Genomic DNA, 17,325 nt, shown 5'->3' with positions numbered 1-17,325 from the left:
AGAAGGTATGGGGCATAACCCGAACTGAGATAGGTTTGTAGGAATTTGCCCTCACCGGCTGCACCGAGAATGAGGGGACAGACTAAGGAGCCCTTCTCCAGGCTCCTAACGGAGAGGGTGATGGCAACCCACTCCAGTACTTTTGCCTGGAAAATCCCATGGATGGAGGAGCCTGGTGGGGTGCAATTCATGGGGTCGCGAAGAGTTGGACATGACTGAGCAACTTCACTTTCATTTTCCACTTTCATGCTTTGGAGAAGGAAATGACAACCCACTCCAGTGTTCTTGCCTGGAGAATCCCAGGGACGGAGGAGCCTGGTGGGCTGCCGTCTATGGGGTCGCACAGAGTCGGACACGACCGGGGCGACCTAGCAGCAGCAGCAGCAACGCAACTGTACTAGCCAAGAGAGTCACATATTTAATACCAACACTTCTAAGCCTTACGACACCACCATTATAATATAATGTAATCCCAGTTTTACCGAAATGAGGAAACTAAGGCTCAGCGAGGTCAAGTGGCAGGCCCAAGTTCACAGAACTAAAAAGTGGCAATGAATGAAGGGTCTAACGGAGGCGTGTGATGGGCGCGCCGGGCGATGGCTTCGCGGAGAGCGGGGGGTTACAGAGTGTGCACAGCGCCGGCGGCCCGGTTCCCGGAGGGCTGGCAGAGGCAGGCCCTCTGCACCCCGGGGCTCAGGGGAGCACAAGCTCCCAGAGGCGCGGCCCGGCTCTGCCCCTGCTGCGCGGGCCGCTCCGCCCCCGCTCCGCCCCCAGCCCGCCCCGCCCGGGACCGCAGACGGCGCCCGGCGGCGGCGCGAACGGCAGCGAGGAGGGTGGCTCCGGGCTCGGTGCTCACCGCGACTTCCCGCGCAGGGCCCGGCCGGACCAGGACGCGCGTCCTCCGCGGCGCTGGAGGATGCGGCCGCGGTGCCGGGCAGCAGCAGCGGGAAGCCGGGTGCCCTGCAGGTAGGAGCTCGCCCACTCGGCGGGCGCGGAAACTTGGGCCGAGTTTGCGGGCGGCGCGTGGGGAAGGGGCGGGTGGCGCTGCCCCAGGGCGCCCCTACCGGCCGGTCCCGGGATGGAGCACGCTGGGCCTGGGCCGATGTGGCGTGGCTCCTACTTGCCGCGGAGGGGGACCCCGGCGGGCGGGCTGCGGGCAAGGGTCGCGCCGCTGCCCCGACTTTCCCTGGATTTCGAGGCCCCGGGGGCCTGGTAGCGCTCTGGAGCTCGGGTAACCGATCCGGCGCGGGGCTGGCGAAGAGGAGCTAAGGCCGAGCCCTCGGGCCTCCCGCGGGGCCCGGCTCACGTGGACTGCCCGGGCGGAGATGAGGGGGCGGCGGGGGCCTGGCCTGGGGGCGGCTGGCACTGAGACGCCTTGGGGCCCTGGACGCGCCCTGCTGGGACGGGACGGCCCTGCGGTTTCCTCGCTAAGGCTTGACTCACCCTCTGGCCGCAGCCCAGGCTGGCGGGATCGCCCGGAGGCGGTGGCTGCCCGAACTCTGCTGCCGGGCCGCCCCCTGCCCCGGCCCTCCCGCCAGTTTTTAGATGTCGGTCCGTGGGGCCCGGTGCGCCGGCCTGCCCGCGTGCACACGTGTGCGGGACCCCGAGCGAGGGGAGAACGCAGTTCTGGAGGGGAGTGTGTGCAGATACGGGCCAGGCACGTACTTGCAGGCACGGGTTTGCATGGGTGGCGGCCTGTGTATCGGCCTGCTGGGGTGCACGTGCGCCCCAGCGCCACCGAATAGAGCATGGGGCCGGCCGGAAGCCGCCGGGGTCGGGTGCGGCGGCAGCCCCAAGGCCAGGTCGGTCGGTTGAGGGCCCCAGGCACTGGAGTTCAGGGCGAGGCAGGTAGAGGCCAGGGGCGTGGAGCGGATCCCGCCACCCTTCCCCCACCGCTAGAGCCTGGGCTGCCCCTAGATGCGGTTGTAGCGTACGCAGGGCCCAAAACCTCAGCCGGGGGAGGTGTGATAACACGGGAAGCGGAGCCGATTCAGCCTCTAAGAGGCGCTGGCCACAGCTGGGCAGGATCGCTCTCTTCTTCCTGGTCTTGCCCAATGTCTATCAGGAGACCCCTTAGGCGTTGGAACTGGGCCAGAGAGCTGTTTGCGCCCCCTGCTGTTTAGGGCAGGGATGGCACGGCGGCAGTGGGCTTCTCTCCTGGGCGCTGCTTGAGAATGGGCCTACCAGCCCAGCTCCAACTTGTCAGGAAGCCGCTGGGTGGCCCCAAGGGTGATGTGGCCCTGCTCCCTGGAGCCCTGCCCTTCTTCAAACAATTGCTTGCCTCTTGGGTTGTGTGAGGGAAGGAGGCACCTACATTTGGGCTACCACTTGGCGTGGAGAGGAGCCTTGCCTTGAGGGGTTGTGTGCTGGGCTCTCCACCTCCTAATAGCAGGAGGTCGTGTTACCCCCATACCCTTCATAGCCCTCTGCTGGTTCCCTGGAGCCCTCATCTCTCCCCCAATGACTTGGGGGGTCCCAAGTGGCCTCACCTTTATTGGATGAGTCCCAGGGGTGTCACAGGAAGTCCCCAGGGCGAAGGGCACACAATGGGCAGAACCCAGGAGAGAATGGCTCTTGGGGGCCGGGGCTGGGTATGGAGAAGGTCCCAAGGAGTGGTGGGGGAAGTGAGACTAGAGCCTACACTTAATTAACCCAGAGCTCCCCAAGGGCAGGGGTCTCAACACCACCCCACCCCCCCCAACCATACAACCACCTCTTGCAAAGCCGCTGCGCACCGGGGTGGGAGGCTTTCCCCTTGGGATGCAGCGCCCTGTTGTAGGGCACTGCCATCGGTATTGTGGCCCCGCTGCCCCTTCCTGTCTTCTCGGGAGCATCTGCTGCTTCAGGCTGGTCTGAGGTTAGTCTGGCCAGGAGGTGAGACAACTGTCTGAGTGTTGCCCGGCTTCCTTGGTGCACTTAGGCTGGAATAAGGGTGGTCACTGGCTCCCATAATACCCTTGGCTTTTCTTGGCATATTTTCAAAATGTGCCAGTCTAACTCTGAGCCTGTGGGTGTCATTGGTCACCAGCTGAAGGGAGAGAACTGCAGGGGTTGGGGGTGGGGTGGAGGTTGGTCTTGGCTTGGTGACAGAAACCTGTGACACCTGGCCCACGGCCGAATCATAGCAAGATTGAGCTTATTCATCCTTCTTAAGCCACCTGAGGGTTTCGGGGAACAGGGCACTGGGGGAGGTAGAAGCAGGTCAGTGTGGTTCTAGCAGACTGGCCTCAGATGACCTCGCCTGGGCCACGGGGTACCTGCTACCTTGAGGAAATCCGTGTTGACCTCTCTGGGCCTTGCCTGGCCTTGCTTGGGGACCTTAGAGTCTTTCTCTGGCATTCAGTTTTTCCTTCAGTACAAGGGGGTCATTGCCAACTAGCACTTTGTGACCCATAGAAGCTCCTCCCTGGATATTCACAGCTTCTCGCCTCTCCACCTTCTCCATGGTCCTGTGCTGCCCCCGTGTGCCTTGGGACAACTGCAGCTTGGGGGCTGGGATGGACACAGGCTCTCCTCCTGCACTTTTGTGGGAGCTTCCTGTTGGTGCCACAGCGCCATCTGCTGGACAGTCTTTGCTCTCCTGCTGGGGTTTGTTCTCGGGTGAGGGTGGGGGTTACACCAAAGGTTCCCCTGGGCCACCTCTCCTGGGGACTGCTACTCTCTAAAACCAAGCCAGTCACAGAGACAGAAACATAGATCAATGGAACAAAACAGAAAGCCCAGAGATAAATCCATGCACCTTGGACACCTTATCTTTGACAAAGGAGGCAAGAATATACAATGGAGAAAAGACAGTCTCTTTAACAAGTGGTGCTGGGAAAACTGGTTAACCACTTGTAAAAGAATGAAACTAGAACACTTTCTAATACCATACACAGAAATAAACTCAAAATGGATTAAAGATCTAAACGTAAGACCAGAAACTATTAAACTCTTAGAGGAGAACATAGGCAAAACACTCTGTGACATAAATCACAGCAGGATCCTCTATGACCCACCTCCCAGAATATTGGAAATAAAAGCAAAAATAAACATATGGGACCTAATTAAAATTAAAAGCTTCTGCACAACAAAGGAAACTATAAGCAAGGTGAAAAGACAGCCTTCACCTGGGAGAAAATAATAGCAAATGAAGCAACTGACAAACAACTAATCTCAAAAATATACAAGCAACTCCTGCAGCTCAATTCCAGAAAAATAAACGACCCAATCAAAAAATGGGCCAAAGAACTAAACAGACATTTCTCCAAAGAAGACATACAGATGGCTAACAAACACATGAAAAGATGCTCAACATCACTCATTATCAGAGAAATGCAAATCAAAACCACTATGAAGTACCATTTCACACCAGTCAGAATGGCTGCGATCCAAAAGTCTACAAGCAATAAATGCTGGAGAGGGTGTGGAGAAAAGGGAACCCTCTTACACTGTTGGTGGGAATGCAAACTAGTACAGCCACTATGGAGAACAGTGTGGAGATTCCTTAAAAAACTGGAAATAGAACTGCCTTATGATCCAGCAATCCCACTGCTGGGCATACACACTGAGGAAACCAGAAGGGAAAGAGACACGTGTACCCCAATGTTCATCACAGCACTGTTTATAATAGCCAGGACATGGAAGCAACCTAGATGTCCATCAGCAGATGAATGGATAAGAAAGCTGTGGTGCATATACACAATGGAGTATTACTCAGCCATTAAAAAGAATACATTTGAATCAGTTCTAATGAGGTGGATGAAACTGGAGCCTATTATACAGAGTGAAGCAAGCCAGAAAGAAAAACACCAATACAGTATACTAATGCATATATATGGAATTCAGAAAGATGCTAACAATAACCCTGTGTACGAGACAGCAAAAGAGACACCGATGTATAGAACAGTCTTATGGACTCTGTTGCAGAGGGAGAGGGTGGGAAGATTTTGGAGAATGGCATTGAAACATGTATAATATCATGTATGAAACGAGTTGCCAGTCCAGGTTCGATGCACGATACTGGATGCTTGGGGCTAGTGCACTGGGATGACCCAGAGGGATGGTATGGGGAGGGAGGAGGGAGGAAGGTTCAGGATGGGGAACAAATGTATACCTGTGGCGGATTCATTTTGATATTTGGCAAAACTAATACAATTTGTAAAGTTTAAAAAAAAAAAAAAAAAAGAATACTGGAGTGGGTTGCCATTTCCTTCTCCAGCGGATTTTCCTAACCCAGGGATTGAACCCACGTCTTCTGCATTAGCAGGAAAAAAAAGTATATATATATAAAATAAATAAATAAATTTTAAGAAAAGATAGTAATAAAAAGTAATAATAAAACCAAGCCAGTATGTGTCCTTCTGGGCCTAGGGACTTGGTTCCAGGTCTGTCTGCCATTTTTTAAGAAGACTGAGAGGTCAGAAAATGAGATCTAGAGTGTCGCAGGAAGTCTGGATTTGTAGACAGTGCCTGATTCCACACCTTGGCTGCTGTAGGAATCTGGAAATCACTGTGGCATCTAAGACTTAAGAGCTTGTAGTGGGAAGTAGGAAGCCTGCTTCTCATGCCATCTCTTCCATCAGTGACTGGGATAAACAGGACTCCTCATCTATACACGGATGGAAGCAGGAGCAGGAGGAGTAACCAAGCAAGGTGACCCCAGAGTCTGAAACTTCAGAAGGGGTCTTGGGAGTCAGTGGAGTAAAGCTGAACTGAAGGGACTCCCGGAGTGGGGTAGGGGTATAGTAGAGCTACTGTGTAAGAATTCTTTAAGCCAAGGGTTTTACAGCTTTAGAAATAAAGTTGGCTCCTGCATGCATTCATTCATCCATACATGAATGGGTGTACTTAGCATATGTGAACCCATACATGAATGGGTGTACTTCGTGTCCATATGTGATTGTACTCAGTGAGCATCTACCAAGTGCCAAGTTCTTAGGCATGGCAGTGAGTCAGTGAGAACAGCAGTTCTCTGCTGCTTGCCTGTGGCCTGTGTTTTGACAGCCCCTGCCTCTTCTCTCTCCCAGGTCAGCGTTTGAGTAGCTGGGGCCCTGGAGGGCTTGAAGCCTTCACAGTGATGGCGGAGAAGCGGCCACTGGGGACCCTGGGGCCTGTGATGTATGGGAAGCTGCCCCGCCTGGAGGCAGACTCCGGGCCCGGCCACAGCCTGCCCCCCTCTGCTGGAAACCAGGACTCCTGCAGCTACAAGGGTGCCTACTTCTCCTGCCCCATGGGGGCTCCTCCTAAGACAGGGTCTGAGCGATTGGCACCTTGGACCCCGTACCCACCCTTGTACCCTACCAGCATGGCAGGACCCCCACTCCGAGCAAACAATCTTCTGACCAGCTGCCTGCTCTACCGCCCGTCCACAGAAAGCTCTGAGAAGGTGCAGGACTCTGGCCCTGTCGAGCTCCTGCCCTTTGGTCCCCAGTCTCACTCCTACCCAGGTCCCCCACTGGCAGCACCCAAACCTGTCTACCGTAGCCCCCTGTGTTACGGGCTCGCGACTTGCCTGGGAGCGGGGGCACCGAAGAAGCCTCTGGATGTTGACTGGACGCTGGTGACCGGGTCCTTGTTACCACCAGTGGGCCCGTCTTGTTCTCTGCCCCCAGCCTCTGGCAAGGGCCAGTTCCTGGATGGCACCTTCTTGCGTGGGGTGCCAGCTGGGGCATCTGACAAAGACTCCTCGGTGAGCTTCTCCCCCTGCCAGGCCTTCTTGGAGAAGTACCGGGCCCTCCATGGCACAGGCTTCCTGGCCTCGAAGTATGCAAGTCCTTACTCTGGGGACCCCAAGCAGGCATTGTCTGAGGGCCCCCCGAGTCCTTGGACCCAGCTGGCCCAACCCCTAGGACCAGCCTGCCAGGACGCAGCGCCCCCACACTATCCGCTGCCCCACCCCACACAGCCCGTGCCTTGCCCGCCAGCCTGTCGCCACCCAGAGAAGCCAGGCAGCTACAGCTCAGTGCTCCCACTGCAGCCACTGGGAGCCCCCAAGGGGGCCGGGTACCCAGCTGGTGGGCTAAACAGCCCCTACCTGAGGCAGCAGGCCATTCAGACACCCTATATGCCCCCAGTGGGGCTGGACCCTTACGCCTACCCCTCCGCCCCACTCCCGGCACCCTCGCCAGGCCTCAAGCTGGAGCCGCCTCTCACCCCACGCTGCCCACTGGACTTTGCCCCCCAAACGCTGGGCTTCCCCTATGCCCGGGAGGACCTCTCTCTCTATGGAGCATCCCCAGGACTTGGAGGGATGCCACCTTCCCAGAACAGTGTGCAGGCCTTGCCAAAGCCCGGGGCATTCCAGCGGGCATGCCAGCCTCTGCCTGCCAGCCGGCCGTGCTCAGAGCCCATGAGGCCTGCAGAGAAGCCCGTGCAGGAAGCCGAGGAGAAGATGTGGCTGCCCAGCTGCAGAAAGGAACATCCCCAGCCACAGCCACAGGCCCAGGCCCCAGCCCCAGCCACAGGCCCAGCCCCAGCCCCAGCCCCCGCCCCGGCTTGATGAGCACCCCGGGGCACCCATTGTCATCGGAGATAGTCCAGTTCCGCGCACCCCACCGCCGCTCCCACCCTGTGCCCAGGAGCGCCAGTCTCTGCCACAGAATGAGGGCTCACTGCCCCCCAGCTCTCCACCCATGCCGGTCATCGACAATGTCTTCAGCCTGGCCCCCTACCGTGACTACCTGGATGTGCCAGCACCCGAGGCCCCAGCTGAGCCTGAACTGGCCCCAGCCCCCAATGAGAGCCACGACAGAGACTGTGGAAGGTCCCTGCCTGCCCAGGAAGCCCCTTCCAGTGAGCACCCCTCACTTAAGGAGGAGGTGGCTCTGGACTTGAGTGTGAAGAAGACCACCGCCGAGGCCTCCCCCACCAAGGTCCCTCATCCCATGGGACGTGCCAAGCCCACCGCAGCCGTGGATATGCCGGCCACAGGAAGCAATGTCTCCAACGTGCCAGGTACGGGGGACACGGTCTCCGATCCGCAGGGCCTGCAAAAGGCAGTCACAGAGGTGCCAGAACCACCTGGGCTACCAGTGACCACAGAGGCCACCCCAAGGACCAACTTCCACAGCTCGGTGGCCTTCATGTTTCGAAAGTTCAAGATCATCCGGCCAGCACCCTTGCCTGCAACTGTGGTCCCCTCTGTGCCCACGCTGGCCCCTGCCCCAGCCCAGCCCGTACCCACCCCCACTCCCGTGCCCCCTGGACTACAGATGCTCACCCAGCCCTTGCCCATGGCCTGCTTTGGCCTGACACTGCCCAGCCCTCCAGCTGTAGCCATGGCCTCCCCTGCCTCCATGCCTGCCCCAGCTCCGTCGCCCGCACCGGCTCCGGCTCCAGCTCCCGCTCCAGTTGCTGGCCCCTCCCCAGCTTCTACCCCCACCACGGCCGACTCCTCAGAGCAGCACTTCGCAGGACTGCACGCATCCTTGTGTGATGCCATCTCAGGCTCCGTGGCCCACTCCCCACCTGAAAAGCTGCGCGAATGGCTCGCGACGTCTGGGCCCTGGGGCCGGGCGGCGTGGCAGGACTGCCAGGGCGTGCAGGGGCTGCTGGGCAAGCTGCTGTCGCAGCTGCAGAGCTTCGTGTGCACGCAGCAGTGCCCCTTCCCCCACGTGGTGCGGGCCGGAGCCATCTTCGTACCCATCCACCTGGTGAAGGAGCGGCTGTTCCCGCGGCTGCCGCCCGCCTCCGTGGACCACGTGCTGCAGGAGCACCGCGTGGAGCTGCGGCCCACCACACTGTCGGAGGAGCGGGCCCTGCGGGAGCGGGCCCTGCACGGCTGCACCTCGCGCATGCTGAAGCTGCTGGCGCTGCGCCAGCTGCCCGACATCTACCCAGACCTGCTGGGCCTGCAGTGGCGGGACTGCGTCCGCCGCCAGCTGGGTGAGCATGGGGCCACCCCCGTAGCCGCCGGAGCTGTGTGAGCGAGTGACAGGTGTGTGGGCTGTGTGAGTGGTCACCGCTGGGGGCTGAGGGATTCCTGGGCCTCTGGGAAGGACTCATGCCTGGTACGGGGGAAAGGCAGGGGCTGGCTTCCTGGGGGGGGCCCCCATCCCTCTTCACCCCCAGTGTCAACAAGCACCTTCACAGCCTCCTCTGTGAGCCCCTGAGCATGTCAGCTTGCCAGCTGCTGTGTCCCCAGGGAAACTTGGCCTTCCTTCCCGGATCTCTGCCCCGCTTCTTCCTCCGTTGTGCCTTTTCCATCTTTGGTGCAAGTCTCTCCTCTGGTGTTCCTGGGGCTCTGACCAGGCCCTGAGTTCTGTCTGAGGTCATTTCCCCTTGTGTGTGTCCTGCCCCAGCTCCACATTTCTGAGCTCAAACCCCAAGTCCCCGATTGCTTGCTGGGCTTCTGCACCTGGGGTCTCTCCCGACCCTTAGCTTCACCCAACCCCACTCCTGAGCATCTGCCTGACTTGCTTCCCACCCCAGTCTGTCCCAGCTCAGCGAGCAGCACTGTGCTCACCCAGCACTCAGTAGTTCCCCCGTCCTCCCAGGCAGACACTGGAGTTGCCTGTGAGTCGGAGTGCTGTTCTGTGGTTTGCTTTTCCCTGCCACATGAAGTCTGTGCGTGGTATGCTCGCCTGTGACCTTGTGTCTGAGGGCATCTTCTGCATCAGGTCAGGCAGCTGGACCTTGCTCTCAGGAGGGGCTGAGTGCCACCCGGGTGGACCGTGGCCATCGTACTTAGCCAGGGCTTTGGTGATGGCACCAAGTGGTGTCTGTCGCTGCCTGTCCTGCTTCGGGACATTTGGCATCGAAGGCTGAGGCCCCCTCTGTAGTCCGCCGCCCACCTGACCTTCCGTCCTCCAGGCCTCTGGCTCTGTCTCCGCAGAAACTCTTTCCTGTCCCCTTCCCATCCTGGCAGCCTTCCCCTGGACTTCCATCTGGTCCAGGCTCCATAGAGAGGAGACCTGAGGCAACAAGGTATAGATGTGAAGCTTGGGGTCTGAGTGACGAGCATTGCTGACCCCTGAGCACTTAAGAGATTGAGTCATTTGCCCTAATGGGGTGCAAAGAACATGCAAATACAAGTATTCTATTCTTGGATGAGAAGGAATGAAGGTGGATGGGTGTTGATGCCTCACTCACAAGCCCCCCAGCCAGTCTTATCTCTACATTTGGGCTCTCTGGGGCCCACAGAGGGGCGGGTCATTTTTCCTGTGCTGCCTGCTGGGCAGTGGGGTCCAGACCGAGTCTATGAAAGTGGGGTCCAGCTTCCTGCCTCAGGCTGCATTTTGGGGCCCCATCTCCACCCTTCCGTATCTTTGTGGAGCTGCTCCTCAGAGGTGTCCTTAGACAGGGCTCCCCTGACAGCCTGCCTTCCAAGCAGGAGCCCCCTCCCACCCCTCCCCCCGGGCAGTGCTCTCAGCCCAGCCTTGCCTGGGCTCTGGCCCTTGTTCTGGCTCTGGGGGTGATGTGTCAGGGCCCCCTCTGTTCCCCAGTTCCCACAGCTATTCATTGAGCCTTTAGATCAGACCAGTGGTATCTGGCCTGTTGCGCCCCTTTCCTCTCGTCCTTGTTCCCAGACAGGCCCTGGCGGGGGGCCCTCATTAGATATAGTGCTGGCATCACCTGGGGAGAGGCCCGCCTTTTTGGCTTGACGGGCTCGACAGTCTTGTCCGTGGGCATGTGCTGGGAAGGGTCGTGATGTCTGTGACCTTACCAGGGCTGCCCTCACCCGGGACAGCAGAACCACTGGTTTAGCTGGTTTTGGGGGCCCAAAGATGGGACCTGAGGGTGTTCTGGGTCTGCGGTCTGACAGTCTGTTCATTTTCCAGGTGACTTTAACACTGAGCCTGGATCAGTGCCCTCTTCAGAATCCACCATGGCCAGAGAGGAGCCGGGGAGCCTAGACCTGACTTGGAAGTCGGCTGCCCCCAAAGCCAAAAAGCCAGGGAGGAAGCCACCGACCCCTGGCCCAGAGAAAGCAGAGGCTACCGCTGCGGGGGGGTCCCGAGGTGCCTCCCCCACCCCTGCTGCTGGCGCCAGCTTGCCCGGCCCCACGGTGAAGGCACGCTTCCGCAGCCTGCTCGAATCTGCCTGGCTCAATGGCCTGGCACTGCCCACTTGGGGCCACAAGGCCTCAGGACCGGACCGGACCGCACCACGCCCGCAGCTGTTGGGCAGCCAGAGCCACCAGCTGTAGCCTTGGATCACCACTGCTGTTTGGAGATCTGTGGATCGCTCTAAGCCCCGCTTCTGCCATTCCAGCTACTGAGGACCAGGAGCGGACACAGCCTTGCGGTTTTTCCAGCTTTTACCCTGCTCCCCGCCCCTCACCCCAGGCTGGGCTGAGAGCCCCTGAACTTTTAACTTGAGGGTGTTTATCAGAAAGGATATTTCCTATTAGAGAAAACGTGTGGGCCTTGGAGCACAACAGACTTGGGCTTGAGTCCTGGCTCCTGTTCCTGGCTGTGTAACTGGGCGGGCCCCTGCCTCTCTTGTGCCCATGGTTCTCCATTTGTAAAATAGCACAACACAGCCTACCTCAGAGGGTTGTTGTGGAGTGGTGCCCGACACACACCCGTCACGGTTTGCTCTCTGCTTCCTGCCCCAGGACAGGAGACGGGATCTCAGCTGGGGCCTTCCTCCAGAAAGTCTTGGTGTCATCTTAGAGTGGTCCCTTGTCTAGTGTATGTGGCTCACACACTTTCTAGAGTCATTTCTGAGGGAAGCTTAGAGCTGCAGCCCCAGCATTGGGGGTTTGACCCTAACCCCCCAGTCTGGAGCTCCCTGAGGGAGCTCTTCCCCTTCCACAGGGGCATAGGGATACAGCCCGGGGCTGGCATCCTTGCCCTGCTGCTTTTGCCCCTGGGGGGCCCTGGCCTGTGATGAACTGACCCAGTGACTTCCCTGTGCTGCTGCCGTGACCTGGTGCATTTCCCCCAGAAGTTATGTGTTTGCAGGAAGCCAAGCAGCTACAGGGACTCAGGGACTCAAAGGGACAGGCTGAGTGACAGCTCAGCCCTGGAAGTCTCCGAAGATGTCAACTAAGTAAGGACTTTGGCCCTCCCCACACCAGGGTCCCAGCAGCCAGGCCTGCTGTGGTTAGCTCCTTGCAGAGTGCTGAACTGAGCCAGAGACTGGCAAGTTGGGCCCCTGGCCTAGTTAAGGTTTGTAATAAGGCTGTGGGCCCTGGAGACAGGCCATTAAACATTAAAAACATTTGGGTTGTTTTGGACCTGAGGCTTGACTTTGTCTTAATGAGGGTAGGGGTATGTGTCACAGGTTGGTTCCATGTGTCATCACCAGGTCCCTCTCCCTTCATTCACAGTCTGCAGCTCTCTGCTCCCAGCCCACACGTGCCGAGGCTCTCCAGCACCCTCTGCCCGCTAGCTCTGGCCATGTGGGTCCTGGGGGTTACTAGTTTGTAGCCCACTGCCCAGTGAGAAATGCTGGTCACCAGACACCATCGCATACCCCTCTCCCAGGACCAAGGACATGCCTGCCAAGTTCTAGGTAGGACAGAGCTGTCCCCATCCCCCCACCCCACCCCTGGGACAGCCCCTCTCACATCTTAGCTGGGCTTAGGTTCCCTTCAGACACCTTGCCTCTGCTGGCCTGTATTCCTACAGGTTTGTTCTCAGGGCTGCCGAGGTGCTTCCTAACCATCCATCTGGGCAGGACCAGTCCATGAGAGCTGGTCACACCTACCAGCATCAACCCTAGTACCTGTGGGTTTTCACTGAGCTCAGCTACATTATTGTGTAGACCCGTTGGCTCCTGTAGTCTAACCACACAGGCCTGAGGAGTGCCCTGGCCTTTGATGGGGGAAGGGAAGTGTGTGTTCAGTCGTGTACAACTCTTTTTGACCCCACGGATGGTGTAGCTTGCCAAGCTTCTCTGTCCATGAAATTCTCCAGGCAAGAATACTGGAGTGGGTCACCATTCCCTTCTTCAGGGGATCTTCCTGACGCAGGAATCAAACCCAGGTCTTCTGCGTTGCAGGTGGATTCTTCACTGTATGGGCCATCAGGGAAACCCAAAATGTGAGTCGCCTCTGTGGACTGTACAGGAATTGAACCCACGACCTTGGCATTAATTGCACCACGCTCTAGTCAACTGAGCTAACCAGGAAACAGGCAACTCTGACACACGTGACTATAGGGCAGAACCCAGGGGGAGAGTGCAGTGGAAGCTCAGAAGGGGCTCAGTGAGAAGGTGTCCTTGGGTTCCAGACGAGATGCTTCCTGCGTGGAAGCCACGTAGGAAGATGCAGGTGAAGGGAGTGCCAGGTGTGGCCTGAGGAAGACCACGTGCGGAGGCTCAGGCAAAGTATCTGGGAAGGATTAGAAGTGTGGCGGGAGTGTGGGAGCAAGGTGGAGAGGGTGGGGCCTGGTTACGGCTCAGTCCATCCTGCTGGCAGCTCAGTCAGTCCTGCAACCTGAAGAGCTGGGGTGTGGTTCGTGTTGTTTCTAGGAAGGTGAAGAGCAGAGAGTCTGAATCACTCGGGGCTACTAGAGGGAGAGACAGGACTGCACTGAAAGCCTTGGGTTTTGTCCACAGTTGCCAGCCCCTTTGTGGATTTGGCTCTGATTCTTGCTTCTTTACTTTCTTATTTTCTTTTCCCTCCTTCCTTGCCCCCCTCCGTCTGTCCCTTCTTTCCTGCCTGCCTTGTACACCTACAGCGTCCCTTGTTACCTGCCAGAGTGCACATCCTGCCAGCCATTCCAGGGCAGGAACTGAGGCCCCAGGGACAGGACTCTGCACCCGAGTCCATGTGTCCACCTGGGGCCCCGGGGCGGGGCGAGGGTGGAGCAGAGCTGAAGCGGCGGTGGGGGTGGCTGCATCTCTTGGGACAGCTCTGTCCTGGGAGCCCAGCCTGAGGGGAGAGACAGCCCTGGCCTGAGGGCTCTATTAAGGGAGGAGATACCACAGTGTTCCAAGGAGCCCCAGCCTAAGTGGTGGGGACGGGTCCAAAGCTCTACCCCAGGCCTCCTGTCCGGGAGACAGTGCTACCACCCGTCACAATTGTTCACTAAGCCCGTTGCATTCTTTGATAGGAATATTGATGGCTAAGAGCTGAGGGCAAGGAAGCCAGGGTAGGGTGTGTAAGCGAGTGTGGTGGCTGCCTGCACCCCTTGAGGAGACTGGAACGGGGCCCACTCCACTGTGGTTTCATCCAAGTGGCTCTTCTGACCCCACAGTTCCCCTGCAGCCAGCTAAGTCTCCTGGGCTGGGCTGCAACCAGGCAGGACTTTTCAAGCAATCACCTGGAAAATGCTCTCCTGGGCCCCATGGAGAAGGGTCTTAGGCAAAGCCCTGGAATCTAGGTTTCAGTTGAACTCCCAAGGGGACACAGAGTCAGGAATCATTTCTAGTAACACGGACTACTACTCTCTCTGGGTCACAGGTGGGGAAAGCGGTCCAGGAAGTTGCTGATGGTCGCATCAAGTCAGGCACTGTGTCCAGACCTTGAGCAGACCAGGGGCCGTGTCCAGTCCTGAGGATTCGGGGCCAGTGGGGAGCGGGGAACGTTCTGTACCTGGCTCTGCTCCGCCCTCTGTTGGCTGGGCCCAGACCTGCCTTGGCCTGGCTTCTCTCCGCCCAGGTGGCCCCACTATGTGCGGCCTCTTTCCTTTTACTAATAAAAGGAGGCAGGTGCTCAGGTGAGCCTTCGGTTTGCTTGCGGCCCTGCCCCCTGGCTGCCCTTCTGGCTCCACAGCTCAGTACAAACAGCCGAGGGTCCCAACCCACTGGTTTTGCAGCCAGGAGTTAAGCCTGCAAGAAGGTGAGTGAGGGGGCAGCTCTGCAGGGTGTCATGGGTGAGGGAGGAGAGCGGGGCGGGGCTGTGGGGGGGTGAGGGACATGAAGACACCCCACTCCCAACCTCCACGGCTTCCTCCCCGGCTTGTTGTCACTGAGGCGTTGAGTGAAGGGGCTGTTTTCCCTTGGTCCCCGCAGGGGAAATGGAGCATGTGTTCCCACCTGATGGAACATGCCTCTGCTGACCCCAGAGGCCCCTCTAGAGGTGGGAGTGGTTGCCTCAGCCCCTGGGGCCACCCCCCAACCCTGCCTGCTGCCCCGTAGGCCTGGCCCCAGCTGAGGAAGCAGAGGTGAGCGCTGGTGGGTGTGGGGAAGGCAGTGGGGATCTCTGGCCGGTGGGCACTGGGCCCTGCTGCTGGCTGCTGTTTTCTCTGCCCTCTGGACCTCTGCCCAGGGAAGCTTCCCCAGCCCCCACCCCTCGTACTCCCCAAGAGGTTGCCCAGCCCAGTGCAGGGCCAGCCTCCAGCCCCCAAGGCAGGGGAGGGGCCACAGGGCCCTCCTCTTCTCTCCCTTGGCTGGACTGAGGTTGGCAGGTAGGTGGGGGGCTCCTTGGGGACGCCAGTCATGGGCATTCTAGCTGCTGCCCACTCAGAGGCTTGTAGCCACCCCATCTGGCCCCCCTCACCCTGCCCCGGCCTCAGCCTGCACTGGCCACTCTGCTTCCTGCATCCCCACCTCTGTCTTCCAGGGGCCCAATTCCCAGGCCCCTGTGCCTTCTCAGGGCGGTAGGGACCTAGGCTCCTGGAAAGCAGGTGCTGAACCTCTGAGCTCCATGGAAGGACCTCAAGAGGCCCCTCCAATGACTGCCAGGCCTGGCAGGGGGTCCCCTGCTCCTCTTTGCACCAGCCCCCAGATAAAATCATTAACAAGCCCCTGTCCTTCGCACGCAGGGGTAGTGAGGTTGGGGCAGTCCTCTCTCCTGATGGTTCACAGCCTGGGATTCCAAGAGTGGTGGCTGCTTCTCCTCAAACCTACTAAACCTCCTTCCCCAAGCCCCACTGTCAGAGGGACTGGGGTTTGGCTTGGGGCCCCACAGCAGAAAATCTAGAAGCTTCCACCAGCCTGTTGCCTGCTGAGGGCTCGGCCCTCCTTCTGAAGGGTCCTCAGTGAGGCCTGGGCTCCCATCCACCATAAATGGTGATGAAAGCCCCTGCTTGGGGAGGCCTGGGTCCTCCAACAGCCCTGGGCCCTGCCCGCCTTTCTGCAAAACTTGGAGCCTCCTCAATATGGGAGAGCCAGGGCCACCCTGACTGGACTTCCCTTCCCCTCTCAGCTTGCCACCTGCTGGCTCTGAGGACACATAGACGCCAGCTTCCAGGGGGCCTGTCTTCCCCAGCCCCGTCTACCAGCACCCTGGCATTGCTAAGCCCCACAGGTGGCATGAATCCCAGCCGCTATACCTGGTCCCCACCGGCTCTGCCTGCTGCTTCTAGCCCGGTGGGTGTTCCAGGCCCCCAGCCTCTGGTTCCCCAGCCTTTGCCAGTTGTCCAGCTTAGAGCCTCTCTGGACCTGATGCTGCCCCAACTGAAGGTAGCTCAGGCCCCTCTTCTGGCCTGGGTACCCCTGGCCCCAGCCCCTGGCAGCCTAGTTTCCTCCAACACTCCTCAGGACTGGTGGGGATGGTGCCGACCAGGATTCTTGGCCTCCTTAATCAATAGAAATTGATCAGAGGCCAGACGGGAAATTCAGGCCAGTCTTTATTAGGGCCCCTGCTGCAGCAGGGAGGAGCCAGAACAAGTAAGTTTCCCTTGCTTGCTTGCTCTCAGGATGGTGGTGGTGGGGGCGAGCAGGTTACTTATATGGGATGAGGGTAGATGTGTGTTCGGGGGTTGGGTCGGAGGGGTGGCTTAGGTGGTTTGCCCACCCCTTAGGTGGTGCTGTGTGCAGAGGGCATGAGCAGTATCCTGCTTTTGTTCCCGGTTCTTCAGAAGTGGCAGTTGGGCTTTTCGGTCTCTTTCTGTGTCATCCAGAATTTGCCCCCAGCTGCGCAGAGATGTGTGTCTGGGTGCCCGCATTGCAGCACTGCAGCAAAGGGTGCCTGGCCTGCCTCGAGGAGACCTCTCCCTGCTCGGCTGATGCCACGTTCTGTGTACCGGCGTGCTTTCCACGCAGCCCCAGCAGGTCTCCCTGTTTCCTTGTGGCCCCGAGGCTGACCTCCCTGATGTGGGTCCTAAGCTTCAGCTGGGCCCACCCTGAGGCTCCTGCAATACTTCCTCTCATGCTGGTCTTCCTCCCGGGGACCCTTCTGGAGTTTGATGACACGGACTTCAGTGAGGGAGAGCCCAGTGCCCCTTCCCCCTTGGCTCTGTGGCTGGGGAACCCACACCAGGCCCTCAGACCAGTCTAGATCCACAGCCTCCTGCTTTTTGACTGCTGGCCCATCCACAACCTGGACACTGGAGCCCCTGGGCATAGAGGTATAATGACCCCCAGGACATCACAAGCAGAGCCTACCGGCACCAGGCCCTGGCTCTCAGGGTTTAGCCAGGCAGTGGGAGTGTCCCTGGGCAGAGGGCTCAGTCCTGAGGACCCAGCTGTCCTTCTGCCTTGGCTGTTGGGGCCCCCAACTCGACTCAT

The 17,325-nt window shown here is 59.0% G+C and overlaps 1 protein-coding gene across 1 annotated transcript; it reads left to right on the top strand.

Annotated features, from left to right (window-relative positions):
• The first annotated feature begins 792 nt into the window (after positions 1-792).
• C21H15orf39 (chromosome 21 C15orf39 homolog) lies at positions 793-12,163 on the top strand. Its single transcript, XM_059879333.1, has 4 exons — positions 793-966; positions 6,009-7,400; positions 7,444-8,865; positions 10,761-12,163. Exons 2-4 carry the CDS (start codon positions 6,059-6,061, stop codon positions 11,126-11,128), a joined length of 3,132 nt encoding a protein of 1,043 aa, XP_059735316.1. The 5' UTR covers positions 793-966; positions 6,009-6,058; the 3' UTR covers positions 11,129-12,163.
• Positions 12,164-17,325: the final 5,162 nt, after the last annotated feature.

Source organism: Bos taurus, chromosome 21 (assembly GCF_002263795.3).
Source record: "Bos taurus isolate L1 Dominette 01449 registration number 42190680 breed Hereford chromosome 21, ARS-UCD2.0, whole genome shotgun sequence".
Classification (NCBI taxonomy): Eukaryota; Metazoa; Chordata; class Mammalia; order Artiodactyla; family Bovidae; genus Bos; species Bos taurus.
This window is presented reverse-complemented; position numbering and strand designations above follow the sequence as displayed.